Genomic DNA, 19,896 nt, shown 5'->3' on the forward strand with positions numbered 1-19,896 from the left:
TGGATGACTATATATAATATATATATATATAATATATATATATATATATATATATATATATATATATATATATATATATATATATATATATATATATATATATATATATATCCATACTAGCATGGATGCCCGGCGTTGCCCGGGTGTTTGGAGATGTGTGTTGAGCAAAAAAAAAAAAAGCGGTAGTAGGAAGGCAGGCATACTGCGAAGGAGGAAAAGAACGTGAAAAAAACGTTGCTGTTACGACCACCGCCAGACAGGAAGTGACATAGGTTTAAATTAAGGCTAGACAATCGAAAAGAGGGCATGACTTTCGAAAATATCGGTGAAAAAAACGACCCCTCCCTGTAGAAAAGTGCCCAGTTGAAGGTGAAGAAATTAATGTTTTTAGCCAATTTTTCGGTATTTGTCGTCTGAAGGGCCGAACTTCAAAACGATGCTGATCTGGTGAAAATTCGTTGCCTCTGTCGAAAGTTTTAGGCAGATATGAAAACATATATACATAGATTTATATATTTATAGCTCAAATTTTCGACCCAAACTGATTAAAAAGCTTGCCCTATCTCTAAATACCCTTTATGTAAAATTTCAAATGTTTAGACCAAAATTGTATGAGTAATTTAGTAGAGACCTCAGAGGTCAATTTTTTTTTTACTTTGACCCCTATTATGACCCCTTAACATTTATTGTTTTAGGCTCAAATCAAGTTAAGTTATATCCATGTCCAAGGAACCTATATCTAAAATTTCAAGTGTTTATACCCATAATTGGCGGAGGAGTTTGGTAGAGCTCTCAAAGGTCAAATCGTTGAACTTAGACCGCTTAACAGACAAATTTCTGGCTGAAAACTGATTACAATGATTTTCCCGAAATCTTACTACAGTGTATATTAAATTTCAAGTCTGTAGACTGAAAATTGACAGAGGTATTGTGTAGGGAAATGTACACAGACAGACAGACGCTTTCACTTTTATAGATATATAGATATATGAAGAATACAAGCTGAACTACACCATAAACGCCACTTTCTCAGCATTATTAATAGTTTCACACGAAACCAGCTGCGATCATGAAACAGATAAATGCGTTCTGCTAATTGCAATTTCAATTTTAATATCTTCTAATAAGCTCACAAAAATGATGTGATAAGTTTTTAGTCTCAAGACAATTAAATGTAATTCTTCATCGAATTTCATTTAAGATAATTCACAGTATAGCATTCAATAACTAGCTGAAGAATATATATATATATATATATATATATATATATATATATATATATATATATATATATATATATATATATATATATACAGTGATGATCATATTTATTGGCACGGTAAAATAAAAGTTAAATTTTGTCTAATAAATTCTAAAAAAGGGATTAAATTAAAGAAAATAACAAAGTATATTATGTATTTTTAACTGGCCTTTCCGATGCAGCAATCGGATTTTAGAAAAAATAAATAACAAAGGAACAACAAACATAATTGCAAAAAACCCTTGTTCAAAATTATTGGCACGGCTTTGTTTTTCTTTTAGTATCAGTATATTATCAATCAATTTCCGGTTTACGTGCTTTCTGAACTTTTTTATAGCCATATTATGCTTGTTTAACGCTAATTCAGTGAATAATTTTTTTCAGATAATTTTTAGATAGCGATTTATTTAAACTATTATAAGTGACTAAATTATAATTTTCAATCGCCATGGTTAAAACTAAGGAACACAGCGAAGACGTCAGGAAGCTTGTTGTAGCATGCCATACCAATGGGGAGGGCTATGATAAGATTTCAAAGAAGCTAAACCTTCCCAAATCCACTGTTAGAGCCATAATAAACAAGTTCAAATCGCAAGGCCACGTTATGAGTTTAGAGGGTAGAGGGAGAAAAAGGATTCTTTCCCCAAGAGATGAACGGAAAATTGTTCGACAAGTAAAACAAAACCCAAGGATCTCTGTTGGGGAGATTGTTGATGAACAGAGCACCTCTGGAGTGAATGTATCTCGACATACAGTTGGTAGAGTTTTGAAGAGAGCTGGTTTAAAAGCATGTCATCCGAGAAAGACTCCCTTATTGAAGCCTATGCACCTGAAAGCAAGGCTAGCCTTTGCAAAACGGCATATTGATAAAGATGTTGCATTCTGGAAACGTGTTCTATGGACTGACGAAACGAAAATAGAGTTATTTGGCCATAATAAAGTGTCTTATATTTACAGAAAATCTGGCGAAGCTTTCCTGCCTAAGAACACCATACCCACAGTGAAGCACAGTGGAGGCAGTTTGATGTTTTGGGGATCCTTTGCTGCCTCTGGACCAGGGCGACTTGTTAAGGTCACAGGTAGCATAAAAAAGGAAAATTATGTTAAAATATTGGATGAAAACCTGAAAGACTCTGCTAAAGAGCTCTCACTTGGTCGTCGTTGGTGGTTCATGCAAGATAATGACCCAAAGCATTCGGCTAAACTGACTAAGAAATGGCTTGAGGACAATCATATTAATGTTTTGGAGTGGCCATCACAAAGCCCAGACCTTAATCCAATTGAAAATTTATGGAGAACATTAAAATTGAGGGTAATGCAAAGGAAGCCTAAGAATCTTATTCAATTGGAGGATTATTGTCAGGAAGAGTGGGCTAAAATTACTACTGAAGAGTGCAACAACTTGGTTGTAAACTATGAAAAGCGACTGAGGAAGGTAATCAAGGCCAAAGGCTATACAATTGATTATTAAATAAATCGTGCCAATAATTTTGAACAAGGGTTTTTTGCAATTATGTTTGTTGTTCCTTTGTTATTTATTTTTTCTAAAATCCGATTGCTGCATCGGAAAGGCCAGTTAAAAATACATAATATACTTTGTTATTTTCTTTAATTTAATCCCTTTTTTTAGAATTTATTAGACAAAATTTAACTTTTATTTTACCGTGCCAATAAATATGATCATCACTGTATATATATATATATATATACTAGACTACCCGTGTCCTGTTGGATCAGTATATAGTATGGCTAGCTATTAAATAGTGAGTATATAAATTATGGCACAAATATACGCGCTTGCGCATACAACAACGGCCACCACTTTTAACATAAAGAATTACATTGTGTAATATCTGAAAAACTTCTTATTGGGGGAATTTAAATGCAATATTCATTTTCAGCATACCTGAAAACCCTAAAAAGTCGTCATTTTAAAGGAAAATATTAAGGTTGAAACTAAGTAAAAGTTTTTTTAATATTTACTTTAAAAAAAAGCTACATTGAATACAGTGTTGGTCATCCGAACCTTAAAATTGTCTGACGTCACTTTTGTCAAATGGCTTTGTTAACAAAGAAGTGCGACTCTTCACGAATGCACTTATCATACATCAACGGCCATAACGTTTACCCTGTTAGATATGTCGTCACTTATCTGAGGGAGATAACTCTATTTTACTAAGAAATTAGCATACAGTGAGCACCCACTTTTTGTCCACTTTAGCTCCCTGTTTTGTATGTTTGTTTTTTTTTCTGATTAGTTACTGTGAAAAAAAATTATTTTCATTTTTATTTAAAACCAAGTTTCTATCTCTACACTATCGACGCTCTGATGCCAACCTGGCATCAGTTGAAATGAATGGCTCTTGTCTTGGGGAGGCTACATGTTTTGACAAGCTTCTGGGCTTTACCTTTACTCCTGATCTGAAATGGAACGTATATAAATCCGTTGCCAAGGTCGCTGGAAAAATGGTAGGATCCTTCTACCGCCCCAGTAGATATCTCACTCCTGATGCAAATCTCTACCTATATAAAAGCCAGGTACGGCTAACGATGGAGTACTGTTGCCCAGATGGGGCAGTAACTGCTAGAAGCAGCTTATCCTGTCTTGACAGAGTTCAAAATAGACTTCATACATCAAATCTGTCGCCAAGGTCGCTGGAAAGATGGTGAGATCCTTCTACCGCTCCAGAAGATATCTCAATACATGCAATTCTCTATCTATATAAAAGTCAAGTACGTCCAAGGATGGAATACTGCTGGCAAATCTGAACAGGAGCTGCTAAACACAGCCTATCCTGCCTTGACAGAGTACAAAATAGACTTCGTGGCTTAGTGGGGGATGCCCTTTTCTCTTCCCTGAAACCTCTTTCCCACAAAAGAGACGTTGCGAGCCTGTATCTGTTCTATCGTTTTGTCATGGCAAATGCTCAGCTGAGCTTCAATCTATGCCCCCCTCGCTAAACTTTCATGAAAAACACTCGTCTAGCCAAAACCACTATCAATAATTTCCCACACTCTTTATCTGTGCCTAAACCTAAATTCAGATTCGATGACCAAAACTTCTTTCTTAGAACTGCACGAACTCTCTTCCGATTACCTGCTTTCCAGCTGACTACAATCTGATTGTCTTCAAGTCCAATGTAAACAAGTTCTTGATGAACCGTCCCCCTAACTAATCCAACTTACAAAATTCCCACTACGTATGTTTACTACGCTATAATCACATTGACTAATGTGTACTCATTAACCCTTATCCTTGAGTGGCCTCCGGGCCTTGATAAGTGGTGATTCCTATGTAAAAAAAAAAGAAAGAAGCAATAATAATCTGATTTTTGGGCTTGACAATGAATTATCTGGAAAAGTATGTGACGCAAATTGCAGAGTGAAATGTTATATTTATTAAACAAGTTTGACGAAAGTTTTTAGTGCGATTCTTTAATTAAAAAAAAAAAACAAATACACTTTTACTCATCCTTTTTATTTAATTATTTAGTTTTTTCTTTCATTTTCATTTTTTTTTTAGAAAATTTTAAACTTTTTTCATTTAGTTATATTTAAAATCATTTTAATTTGTATTTAAAAGAAAAGAAAGAAGCTGATATTTTAACGTTTTTCCATGTAAACATTTTGTTACAATATTTTTTATTACAATGGGGTATGATCCCGCACAGTCGGGAGATTCTATTTATAAACGATGCTGCTAGGAACTGACGAATTGAATTAATTCACGTTCTGCTACCAATCAATCAGAAACCAGAATTGCTCCATAAATATTAAACCTTTCTGTAGGAATTTCGCATATGTTTTCTTCGTGTCAACACGGGAAGAATCTTTTGCTCTGTGGATTCCAACTCGAGAACTGTCTACTACGAACCAGTCTCCTCCCAGGACTTGTGTAGAACAACGAACCATCGGAAACTGTTCTGAAACTAAATATGGCTTACACTTCTAGACATTTTAAGTTATCTGTTTTTATTTTTACTTCGTTTTAAATTACTTAAATTTTGGAATTCTGTTGGCATGTATTTTAGTTTAAAACATTTTAATTCATGTTTTCATACGAGAATTTGGGACGGTAAAACCAACGCAAAACGTTTAATATTGCAAAAACATTTATTAAACAAATTCGACGGTTTTTTAAAATGAAACAAAGTTTATAATATTAGGTAAAAGTGGAATACCTCTAAAAATCAACTTTTAAAAGGCAAGTCTTTAGTTCGTCCGCTAGAGCAGTTTTACCTTATGTTATGAATTTTGTTCCATTAAAAACTCGTCGAAATTTTTTAATAAATATTACATTTCATTCTAAAATTTGCGTCGCATACTTTTCCAGAAAATTCATTGTCAATCCCACGAATTTAGGAAAACTCGTCCCGGGAAAACTCGTTCCGGGAAAACTCGTCTCGGGAAAACTCGTCTCGGGAAAACTCGTCTCCGGAAAACTCGATCCCGGAAAACTCGTCACCTTTCGCTAGGTAGGAAAACTGGTCCCTTATTTAATAAATATCTATTGAAAACACATTTTATGATCGTTCTTGAAGGAGATATTGTTTTTTAAAATAGACTATAGCCCCCATAATATTTTAAAAAAATATTTTTACTTGTTTAATGGTTTTTGTTTTGTTTTTAAATGAAATCGATTTTCTAAGTGTCCGTTTTCTACCTAACTGGCTAAGTTCCTAGTGTTTTCACTTATTTTAAAGCGTTTATTATGTTCATAAACGAGACCGCATATTGTTTTTTTATATTAATATAAAAAGAATTTACTTATTTATTGTTGTTTATAAAAGGGTAAAATCGCTTTTTCTACCTCGCCGACTATGTTGTTTAATTTATTTGGAATCGTTTATTCGGTAAGGAAAAAACACAGAAAAAAACAAAAAACATGTCGAGTGTTACGTGAGAACGAGAAATAATGTCCGGTATATCACATCTTAGGAGTCTTGATAATCGCTAAAAAATAGAAAATTAAAGAAATTACTGAGGGAGATTTGGTTTTAAAAAGAAAATAATAAATTTTAATATTTTTAAAATATAATTTAGAGAGAAACAACCAACAAAAAATGAAATTAAAAAGAATTTTTGATAAACGCCAGCGGAGTTTTCAATAAAATTGATTAATATATTTATTTAGTGATTACTTTTTCTCTTAATGATTGATTTTAGAATTTTGAAGTAAAAATTAAAAAAAATTAAAAATGAGTTAACGAGAGATTGTTAGCACATGGCATCTCTCGCGCCCCCCAAAATATTTCGCTTTTAATTTATTAGTTAATTTTTGCAAAATTTGACAGGACGATAATAAATGTTGATAATTGATAAAATTATAATTTTAAATAACGCATGAGTGCATTTGGTATGAGAGAAAACAAAAACATAAAAACAAAAAAAACTATCATAATAAAAACAAAAACAAAAAAGTAACGAAGAATCGAATCGCTCCCTGTTTTTTAATTTTTTAGTTTTGTTTTTTATTATTGTTTTTATGACTCCAAAAAACATCGTTAAAATAAGAAAAAAAAAAATTGTAATTAACTTTGTATGAACATAATAAACGCTTTAAAATAAGTGAAACCACTAAGAACTAAGCCAGTTAGGTAGAAAACGGACACTTAGAAAATCGATTTTATTAAAAAAAACACATTAAACAAGTAAATTTTTTTTAAAAATATAATGGGGGGGCTATAGCCTATTTTTAAAAGCAATATCTCCTTCAAGAACGATCATAAAATGTGTTTTCAATCGATATTTATTCAATAAGGGACCAGTTTTCCTACCTAACGAAAGGGGACGAGTTTTCCGGGGTCGAGTTTTCCGGAGACGAGTTTTCCCGAGACGAGTTTTCCCGAGACGACTTTTCCCGGGACGAGTTTTCCGGGCACCCAACCCTACATTTCACCTGCTTTTTAGTTATTAATGTTTTTGTTAAATGTTTTGCGTCTGAAATTGTAGGATAAAGACATGAATTTAAGAAGTTTAAAACTGTTAAAAAATAAAAATGGAAGAAAATTGTTTTTTTGTTTTTTTTAGAGAATCGTACTAAACACTTTTTTAGCATTTCCTGATGAATCTCGGATTGGATTCGAATTATTGTTTCTTTTAAATAAAAATTAATTGTTTGATTTAGAGTAGGATATAAGTTTTGTATATAAATTTAATATAAAATGATAATTTCTGGAATATTCTAACGGTTTTAAGGATGTTATTATTTTACGACTAATTCTATACCCGATTGGTAAGGTCGTAAATCTATGCATAATATCTCAAAGAATATTCCTTGACACACAAAAATATAAACGCACAGAATTTATCTCTCAGAGAAAAATAAAAATATTTGTTTAACTGATTTAAATTGCTAGAATGTTTGGAAATGTTAGCATGTTTTACATTAAATCAATGTGTGAAACTGGTCCCTAATTCAAAATTATTAAATAATTAATCTTTTTTATTGTTTTTCTTCTCACTAAGTTTTCAGTGTTCACACGTAATCTTCTAAAAAAGTATAATTTCATCTTAACATGGAGGAGTGAATTAGAATTGATCTACAATAATAATACTTAGAAGTTCATATATAGTTAAATAATATATTTAATTTTTACAAAGATACATTAAAATAGAAGTTCAAGTATGAAACAAAGATTAATAAAAGAACATGTTAGTAATTAAATTTAATTCATAAGACACATTTAACATGCCGGTATTTTTTTTAGATTAGGTCCATCTTCGCTATTTTCTTTTAAATGACGACTTTTATAAGTTTTCTACTATGCTGAATACGAAAATCGCATTGAAATTTTACAGCAATACGTAGTTATCGAGATATAAAAAGTTGTGTTATGCATTGTATTCTTTGGCAGCCATCGTTTTTACGCGCGTGCGCGCTCCATAAACAAATCTACGCGCGTAACAAAGATGACCGCCAAATAATACAATGCATAATACAACTTTTTATATCTCGATAACAAATTATTTCTGCAAAATTTCAAGGCGATTTTCGTATTCAGCATGGCCGAAAACCTATAAAAGTCGTCATTTAAAAGAAAATTGTGGAGGTGGACCTAATCTGAAAATTTATCAAAATGTTTTTAAAATATTTTTCAAAATACACTTATATTTTATATGTTGGCAACTTTCACCGTCTTTAACATTTGTCTCCTCGGTGGAAGAAAAACAACCAAATGACTTCAATAATATAAATATCAAAGAATCATTTTTATTAGTCCGTGATTTTATTATCTTCTATGTCTTTGCCAAACAACGTTTTCTATGTTTACAAAATTTGTTTTACAATCAGTATACAGACATACGGAGAGAAGGGAGATGTTAGCTTTGACTGCCTGTCGCCAAGGCAATTCCCAAGTCTCCTAAGTAATATAGACACGAAAAAACACTAAGATCAAAGAATGACGCCGAAGGTTTTTCTGGCACAAAGGCGTGAAAATTCACGAATTCATTTATACTTAATTTCGGTGTTTGAAAACGTCTCAAGTTTTTTTTTCTTCACATTTTGTCGACCACCACTTCCTTGTAAGATTTGCCAGAGCTAGAAGGCAGAAACCAATTTGATTTCTGTATAAAGTAAATGAATTTAAAAGATAAAAACAATTTAATATTTTACTTTAAATTTAATTGTTAGTAATGTTTGACAGTATATATATATATATATATATATATATATGTGTGTGTGTGTGTGTGTGTGTGTGTGTGTGTGTGTGTGTGTGTTTGTGTGTGTGTATATATACGTTTTATTTTTTATTACCGTTTTTTTCTGTTTAGTTACATTTTTATTTCAGCTACGCGACTGTTTTTTTTATTACTTCTGTTAGTGTTATTTACTGTTGTGTCTAATATCTTCTGGTTGTCTGAGCTTATTATGCTGTCCATAGTTTTTGTGCAGGGACAACTAATCTTTATTAATTTTCTATTAAAGATTTTGCACAAGGGTTTTGCCCTGCTAAAGTGTTTATCTAAAAGTCACAGGAAAAAGTTCCCACTGTTGATATTCGACAATTTGCAGAACAGGGATTAAACCATATTACTTTACGGCTTCTAAGATTTTTGATTGCCTCATCTCTGTTGTATTCTCGTGTTTCGGAGTATCCACTGTGCCAAAAGGTGCTTTCATACATTTCCTTGTTACTGTCGAAGATTGCTTTGCTGGCTGAGAGTTTGTTTATTCTTGTATTAAAACACTAATATAATTTTTGGATATAAAATTGTTATTTTACGCGTTACATAAATCCATTCATAGACACACGCCCCTTTGTCCAAACCGCTATATTTGTTTCCCCAGCCAATAAAACAACAACAAACAAGGTCATTATAAAAAAACCTTATTACAGAGGAATAGAACTTTTATATTACAATGGAGATAACTTGACTCCAACTTCTGTGGTTTCAATCAAAATGCATTAAAATGATAACCTTTTCTTTCTTTGCTGCAGTATGGGAATGCAACATTCAACAAAGGGCGGATAATGAATGCTGCCTATAAAGAGGCCCTAAAACAGAACAGTTTTCATTGTTTTGTTTTTCACGATGTGGATTTGATACCTGAAGATGATCGCAACATGTACTCCTGTCCACCCTTCCCCCGTCATCTTTCTGTTGCTATTGATGAAATGGAATACAGGTAAGAAGTTTTTGCTTCAGGTTTTATGAAATTTTCTTAACCTTCAAATGTTCTATTATGGAAGATTAGACACCAAGTGTTTACCCTCTTTCGTTCTCCAGTTTGATTTGACACACCTCCCTCCAAAACCTCTACTGTCCACATTACCCCTTTCTTTCAGAGAATAAACCGCATCCGAATATATTTGACAAAAAAAAACAAAAAAAAAAAACGAATGTATTCTTGATTCTCATTTCAATAACGTCCCCTTTTTTGGACTGACGAGGTGGTCTCTTTGAATATAAATTCCACTGAAACATGTATGTACATATGTAACCAATAATGTTTGTATAAAAAACAGACTATATCTCAGCTCTGCCCTCCATTGAGCACTCTTTAATAATCACGCGGGTTTCATTGGATCTACATCAAGGAAACTGATCTATACAACCGCTATATATATATATATATATATATATATATATATATATATATATATATATATATATATATATATATATATATATATATCAATTTAGGAAAACTCATCCCCGGAACACTCATACCAGGAAAACTCGTACCCGGAAAACTCGTCCATTTTTCTAGGTAGGAAAACTGGTCCATTATTGAATAAATATCGATTAAAAACACATTTTATGACCGTTCTTGGAAGAGATTCTGTTTTTAAAAGTATTATTGTTTGAAATTGTTTTCTGTTTGCAAAATAAAGGCATATAAAACATTTTTTGTAAACAAATAATAGTAATGTTTTTTTTAAATGAAACTTTTTTTTTCAAATATTTTTAAAAGATATTTTTACTTGTTTACTGTTGTTTTAAAAAATCAAAATTGATTTTTCTAAGTGTTTGTTTTCTACCTAGCTTTGTAAGTTTTTAGTGTTTTAATTTATTTTAAAGAGTTTATTTGGTTAAAAAAGCAAGTAATGTCAAGTGTTACTTTTGAACAAAAAATGTCCAACATGAGAGGATTAGGAGTCTCGATAATCGCTCAAAAATAGAAAATTAAATAAAATACTGAGGTAGATATAAAACGATTTAAATTTAAAACGAGTCCCCCATCTAAGACAATAAATTTGTATATTTTTTAGGTAATGTCCAAAATCACTGCCCGGAAAAAATCAAGCTACGGGAAGTGGATACAGTTGATTATGTAACGAAAACAAACGGAAGATACGAAAAACGAAACCATATATTTATTTTAAAAAATTACATTAGTTTCTAACACTCTTTGTGTTATGTAGGAAAAACGCTTCTTGCATTATCAAATACTAACACAAATATTTTATTTAGAAAAAATTAATTTAGTTTTAACACTTTTTGTGTTCATGAAACAACAAAAGGCACTTTGCAGTATGCGAACGGTGGCTATCTTTTCTTGGTGCGACTATACTGTCGCCAGGTGGCGCTTCTATGTTAAAACATTTGAATTATTAATTTGTTGTTGACCCTTCAAAGTTGCTTTAAATAAAAAAAAATGTTTCATTTAAATTATTTATTTGTTCGAAAAAAAAAGAAGCTATTTTACCGTATAATTTTTTCATTGCAAAATTATTTTGTTAGATTTTCTTACGCAGACTTTAAAATAAATATTTTTACAATAATATAGTGATACACTTGTATACAATAAATGTTTTTGCAATAATATATTGATACACTTGTATACAATAAATATTTTTACAATAATAAAATATTGATACATTTGTATACAATAAATATTTTTACAATTATATATTGATATATTTGTATACAATAAATATTTTTACAATAATATATTGATAAATTTGTATACAATAAATATTTTTACAATAATAAAATATTGATACATTTGTATACAATAAATATTTTTACAATAATATATTGATACATTTGTATAAAATAAATATTTTTACAATAATAAAATATTGATACATTTGTATACAATAAATATTTTTACAATTATATATTGATATATTTGTATACAATAAATATTTTTACAATAATATATTGATACATTTGTATACAATAAATATTTTTACAATAATAAAATATTGATACATTTGTATACAATAAATATTTTTACAATAATATATTGATACATTTGTATACAATAAATATTTTTACAATAATAAAATATTGATACATTTGTATACAATACATATTTTTACAATAATATATTGATACATTTGTATACAATAAATATTTTTCCAATAATAAAATATTGATACATTTGTATACAATAAATATTTTTACAATTATATATTGATATATTTGTATACAATAAATATTTTTCCAATAATAAAATATTGATACATTTGTATACAATACATATTTTTACAATAATATATTGATACATTTGTATACAATAAATATTTTTACAATAATATATTGATACATTTGTATACAATAAATATTTTTACAATAATATATTGATACATTTGTATACAATAAATATTTTTACAATAATAAAATATTGATACATTTGTATACAATACATATTTTTACAATAATATATTGATACATTTGTATACAATAAATATTTTTCCAATAATAAAATATTGATACATTTGTATACAATAAATATTTTTACAATTATATATTGATATATTTGTATACAATAAATATTTTTCCAATAATAAAATATTGATACATTTGTATACAATACATATTTTTACAATAATATATTGATACATTTGTATACAATAAATATTTTTACAATAATATATTGATACATTTGTATACAATAAATATTTTTACAATAATATATTGATACATTTGTATACAATAAATATTTTTACAATAATATATTGATACATTTGTATACAATAAATATTTTTACAATAATAAAATATTGATACATTTGTATACAATACATATTTTTACAATAATATATTGATACATTTGTATACAATAAATATTTTTCCAATAATAAAATATTGATACATTTGTATACAATAAATATTTTTACAATTATATATTGATATATTTGTATACAATAAATATTTTTACAATAATATATTGATACATTTGTATAAAATAAATATTTTTACAATAATAAAATATTGATACATTTGTATACAATAAATATTTTTACAATAATATATTGATACATTTGTATACAATAAATATTTTTACAATAATATATTGATACATTTTTATACAATAAATATTTTTACAATAATAAAATATTGATACATTTGTATACAATAAATATTTTTACAATAATATATTGATACATTTTTATACAATAAATATTTTTACAATAATATATTGATACATTTGTATACAATAAATATTTTTACAATAATAAAATATTGATACATTTGTATACAATACATATTTTTACAATAATATATTGATACATTTGTATACAATAAATATTTTTCCAATAATAAAATATTGATACATTTGTATACAATACATATTTTTACAATAATATATTGATACATTTGTATACAATAAATATTTTTACAATAATATATTGATACATTTGTATACAATAAATATTTTTACAATAATATATTGATACATTTGTATACAATAAATATTTTTACAATAATAAAATATTGATACATTTGTATACAATAAATATTTTTACTATAAAATATTGATACATTTGTATACAATACATATTTTTACAATAATATATTGATACATTTTTATACAATAAATATTTTTACAATAAAATATTGATACATTTGTATACAATACATATTTTTACAATAATAAAATATTGATACATTTGTATACAATACATATTTTTACAATAATATATTGATACATTTGTATACAATACATATTTTTACAATAATATATTGATACATTTGTATACAATAAATATTTTTCCAATAATAAAATATTGATACATTTGTATACAATACATATTTTTACAATAATATATTGATACATTTGTATACAATAAATATTTTTACAATAATATATTGATACATTTGTATACAATAAATATTTTTACAATAATATATTGATACATTTGTATACAATAAATATTTTTACAATAATAAAATATTGATACATTTTTATACAATACATATTTTTACAATAATATATTGATACATTTGTATACAATAAATATTTTTACAATAATAAAATATTGATACATTTTTATACAATAAATATTTTTACAATAATATATTGATACATTTGTATACAATAAATATTTTTACAATAATAAAATATTGATACATTTTTATACAATAAATATTTTTACAATAATATATTGATACATTTGTATACAATAAATATTTTTACAATAATAAAATATTGATACATTTGTATACAATAAATATTTTTACTATAATATATTGATACTTGTATACAATAAATATTTTTACAATAATATATTGATACATTTGTAGACAATAAATATTTTTATAATAATATATTGATACATTTGTATGCAATAAATATTTTACAATAATAAAATATTGATACATTTGTATACAATAAATATTTTTACAATAATATATTGATACATTTGTATACAATAAATATTTTTACAATAATATATTGATACATTTGTATACAATAAATATTTTTACAATAATAAAATATTGATACATTTGTATACAATACATATTTTTACAATAATATATTGATACATTTGTATACAATAAATATTTTTACAATAATAAAATATTGATACATTTGTATACAATAAATATTTTTACAATAATAAAATATTGATACATTTGTATACAATACATATTTTTACAATAATATATTGATACATTTGTATACAATAAATATTTTTACAATAATAAAATATTGATACATTTGTATACAATACATATTTTTACAATAATATATTGATACATTTGTATACAATAAATATTTTTACAATAATAAAATATTGATACATTTGTATACAATAAATATTTTTACAATAATATATTGATACATTTGTATACAATAAATATTTTTACAATAATATATTGATACATTTGTATACAATAAATATTTTTACAATAATATATTGATACATTTGTATACAATAAATATTTTTACAATAATATATTGATACATTTTTATACAATAAATATTTTTACAATAATATATTGATACATTTGTATACAATAAATATTTTTACAATAATAAAATATTGATACATTTGTATACAATAAATATTTTTACAATAATATATTGATACATTTGTATACAATAAATATTTTTACAATAATATATTGATACATTTTTATACAATAAATGTTTTGGTTTTCAAATATTTTTCTGTTCGAAAAAAAATCTTGTTAGTTACTCATTTGTCGCGTTATTTGACCAAAAAGAAATTGGATTTATACTCGCTAGCTATAGCCGCCGTCTGCATAGTGCAGAAACGCCCTTAAATGACTTTTAAACAAAAAATTCTTATATTATCAAATAATAAAACAAATACTTTATTCAAAATACTCGAATTAGTTTTAACACTAACATAATAATTTAATAAATTATTTTATATAATAATTTGATATTTGATAATACAAGAAGTGTTTTTTTTTTCGTAATAACACAAGAATTTTTTACACTAAATTAATTCTTCTGAATAAAATATTCGCTTTCTTTGATAATGTCGGAATTTTATCTTGCTTCCAGATAAATTTGACGCTAAAGTAACTAACATGAAAAAAAATAACAGCATGAAATAAAAGAGGGGGTGATAAAGAATAAAATATAATGGTCTTGCTTTGAAACGAAGAAGAGATTTTATTCACAATAAAATTAGTTGAAAATTTTTCCCTTTGCCGGCATTAAATTAAAAAAACACCAAGGTAACATTTAATGAAAAAAATAACACCGAAAGACAATCAGGCACGTGCCTTTTTCTTTTTTTTTCTCGTTTAAAGTCCTTTAAGAATTTTCTCTCCCTCCATGTGCGAGCAAAGAACTATAGCCACGCAGATGGATTTTAGAAGCATGCCTCGTCGCATGTCCGGGGTATTTTTGCCGGGTTTTCTTCTTTGAAGGAGGTGCCAAAATTCTTTGTCACGTAAAATAAGGTATTTTTTTAAAGTAATTACACTCCTTCCATATTTGCGTGCAAACCGTAAGCACGCAGATGGATTTCAGAAGCATTCCTCGTCGTATGTCCGGTGTATTCTTGCCGGGTTTTCTTCTTTGAAGCTGGCGTCAAAATTCCTTGTCACGTAAAATAAGGTATTTTTTAAAAATAATTACACTCCTTCAATATACGTGCAAAACGTAGCAACATAGATATTTTTCAGAAGCATGCCTCGTCGCATGCCCGGGGTATTCTTGCCGGGTTTTCTTCTTTGGAGTAGGCTCAAAAATTCCTTGTATGTGGCGGGCAATTAACGCGTCCAATATCCACGTCGCTGGAACCAAAAAAGAGGGCGAATCTTTCGCTGGGCTCGTGACGTCATCACAGAGCTAGCATTTCCCTTTTCTCCAAATTAAAGGCAGTTTCGTACAAACCCAAAATGTACGAAACTAAAAATCATAAAAAGATACGAAATACAGAAAATCATATATAAGAACCAGATAAAAAGTAATAAATGTAAACAGGGGGGATGCACCATTATTGGTACAAAAAAATTCCAACAATAACACATAACTGTTTTCTTTTTCTTTTTGTGCCGTAATAACATAAAAAGTGCTGAAAGTAAAGTATTTTTTAAAAATAAATATACAGTTTTTCGTGTTTGGACCTACCTAGCAAAAATGGACGAGTGTTCCGAGTACGAGTTTTCCGGGCATCATGTATATATAATGTTGTTTGTTTTGGTTTTAGCGATATGTTTTGAATGCATGCAATTATTTACAAAAGCGCATTTTTACCTAAATGCGAGCTGGGAATAATTTTCCCTTTAACCAATTTGGTACCCCACATGGGGAGCGGTATATATATTATTTTTATTTTTAAAATGCAATTTATACTCGGTAGGGTCAAGAATTTTTGTTGAAGTGGAATCAACCTATCAAATGCTAGTCAAGTTTCTGTACACACAAATGAACTGATAAATGTTCACCGATCAGACATTAGCAAAATACGGATTTTTTTTCTCTTCACTTTTGGTTCCTTTTATGGTCAATACATTTCAACACTTCACATGCTCACGTGAGCTTATCGCGTTCTTCTCCATAAAACAAGTCACACCTCTTGTGTCGTCTTCTCTTTCTGGTTTCCACATGCTGGTAGCAGAGAGAGGCATATTTGTGGAATTGTTTAATATTAACCAAGTTTTGATGATCTTCATTGAAAGAAAGTTATTGATCTTGTCATATCAATTGTTGATAGTCGTGTATGGATATACGAACAACCTGGTCATCATCATCATCATCATCATCATCATCATCATCATCATCATCATCGTATGAATCTGAAGATTCTATTATTGGCATTGGTTTTCTTGATATTTCTCTGGTCAGAATTTGTCCTAGAAAGACATTGGAGATTACGACAGGGACCACGTGAAGGTTACTAAGATCTTAAGTGAAAGTAATTTTTGTAGAACGAACTAGATTCGAACTTGGGACACCCAGGTCGTTAGTCTGTATCATTAATCACTAGACCATCGTCATATCCTGAACAACCCGCTGCTTAAAATTATCTAAAAGTAACCACAACTAATTTATATTTAAATTATTCAAACTATTATTGTAGTGTTGGTTATTATTTTCATAACATTTCGGTCGAAATAACTCTCACTCTTCTTCAAGTCCCCCTTTCAAACCTGGGAGTCTTTGTCAAACTCGAAGATCTGCACGGAATTTTAATATGAACAGTTTTATTTAACCCAACGGGGTTAGATATTTTTCGTTCTATCAGCTATGATCAGGTTGAGGTTCTATATTATTTCTAGTGTCATCGCTTGTAGTAAGGATTGGACCTTCAACCTGATAATACATCACACGGTATAGCAGCTTATTCTGAAGGAGGAAGCTTACAGGGAATATCAAATTCACAAGCGCACCTATCTCTGGTCATGAAAAGATGGCATACACTGCCGAGCATTCCCAAATGGTTACCCATCTGGTACTAGCCAGACTCTTCATTGCTGTCGGAATTTTATCTTGCTCCCAGATAAATTCGACGCTAAAGTAACTAACCTGAAAAGAAAAATGACAGCATGAAATAAAAGAGGGGGGGGGGGTAAAGAATAAAATATAAAAGTCTTGCTTTGAAATGAAGAAGAGATTTTATTCACAATAAAATCAGTTGAAAATGTTTCCCTTTGTGGACATTAAATTTAAAAAAACGCCAAGGTAACATATAATTTAAAAAAATAACACTGGATCTTATAAAGATGTCGTATCCATGAACAAATACATTAATAAGATTCAAGACAGTAGTTTCTAATCACACTCTCATATGTAGTAAATTTTAGGAGTGTACTCACAAATTGAAAACCAGTCTGGCACGTGCCTTTTTCTTTTTTTTTTTTTTCGTTTAAAGTCCTTTAAGAATTTTCTCTCCCTCCATGTTTGCGTGCAAACCGTAGACACACAGATGGATTTCAGAAGCATGCCACATCGCATGTTCGGGGTATTCTTGCCGGGTTTTCTTCTTTGCATGAGGTTCCAAAATTCCTTGTCACGTAAAATAAGGTATTTTCTTTTTAAATAATTACACTCCTTCAAATTACGTGCAAAACGTAGCAACATAGATAGTTTTCAGAAACATGCCTCGTCGCATGCCCGGGGTATTCTTGCCGGGTTTTCTTCTTTGAAGGAGGTTCCAAAATTCCTTGTCAGCGGTGCGCAATGAACACTTCCAATATCCACGTCGCGGGAACCAAAAAAAGAGGGCAAATCTTGCGCTGGGCTCGTGACGTCATCACGCAGCTAGCATTTCCCTTTTCTTCCAATTAAAGGGAGTTTCGTACAAACCCCAAATGTACGAAACTAAGAATTAAAATAGATACAAAATACAAAAAATCATATATAAGAACTAGATAAAAAATAATAAATGTAAACAGGGGGGAGGTGTACTATTATTGGTACAAAAGAATTCCAACATTACGTAACTTCGGTGGTTAAATAAGTGTATCAACGTAATCATCCGTTAATTTTTAACTGTTAAGGATTCCTGAATTTGAAAAGATGCTCTTGAAGAAAGTCAAAGTTTACATCAGTTACACATTGTGAAAAAACAACAAAGATGAAAATAGTAGCCCGAAAATTTCAAATATGACAGATTGTCCATTCTCATCTAAAAACATTCCAAAATATAACCAGAAGTATTCTATGATACTGTGTTGTCTGCTTGTAAACCATTTTGAAGATGGGTTAACTAAATGCATCCTACCTATGATCCATGGCTTTTTGGCTAAGAACAAAGTATGTAAAACAAATTTTTTTTTAAAAAAATGCATAAACAAACATACAGAAAAGTTTTGCAAATTGTACATATGTTTTTTTATTCAAAACCCTGTACCCCCCCTTCTTAGAGAGCCTTGTGCTTAATTTTGTTGTGTGGAAATTTATTTTTCAATTTGATTGTAAATTTTTTTAAAACCATAATAAAATATATAACTAAGTATGTAATTTCTATGTTTATCTCTACTATTATATAAAAAGAATTTTGCTGGTGTGTGTTTTTCTGTATGTGTGAGTTCGTTCCCTATGGACTCGAAAACGGCTGGGCGGATTATTATGAAATTTTTTAAGAAAGTACTTTATGTGCCTAGCAATGTTCTTTGATAGGTTTTGTATCAGAATGTCTTTGATAAGTATCGATAATCGAAATAATTCAATGAAAGGAGGAACAGGCGATTTTGACCAAAGTTAACACCTTAGACAGCCTAACATCATAAGCGCATTTGAGAAGTTTTATTAGAGTAGGTTCGTTAATATGACAGGGGCGCGCTTGAAATGACTCTTTCTGTTTAGAGTACAATTGAAGCATGATATCTGACTTCTGTATTTTAAACTTTAATTCAAGCCATTATAGATAAAAATAATTTTATAAAATCAACAGTAGATTCTCTACAGTGCAATGTAGACGTATATGAGGCTTCCTTCCGGTACACCACGATGGGTCCCCAACTAGA

General features: G+C 28.8%; 1 protein-coding gene across 1 annotated transcript in view; it reads left to right on the forward strand.

Annotated features, from left to right (window-relative positions):
- The first annotated feature begins 9,670 nt into the window (after window positions 1–9,670).
- LOC145291975 (beta1,4-N-acetylgalactosaminyltransferase A-like) overlaps window positions 9,671–19,896 on the forward strand; it is a 683,020-nt gene continuing 672,794 nt past the window's right edge. Inside the window, exon 1 of the mRNA XM_080137917.1 lies at window positions 9,671–9,893. Within this exon, the coding sequence (XP_079994043.1) occupies window positions 9,739–9,893 (155 nt within the window). The 5' untranslated portion in view covers window positions 9,671–9,738. The remainder of the gene's footprint in view (window positions 9,894–19,896) is intronic.

This window comes from Euprymna scolopes, chromosome 13, assembly GCF_053919585.1.
Source record: "Euprymna scolopes isolate OS-2025 chromosome 13, ASM5391958v1, whole genome shotgun sequence".
Taxonomy (NCBI): Eukaryota; Metazoa; Mollusca; class Cephalopoda; order Sepiida; family Sepiolidae; genus Euprymna; species Euprymna scolopes.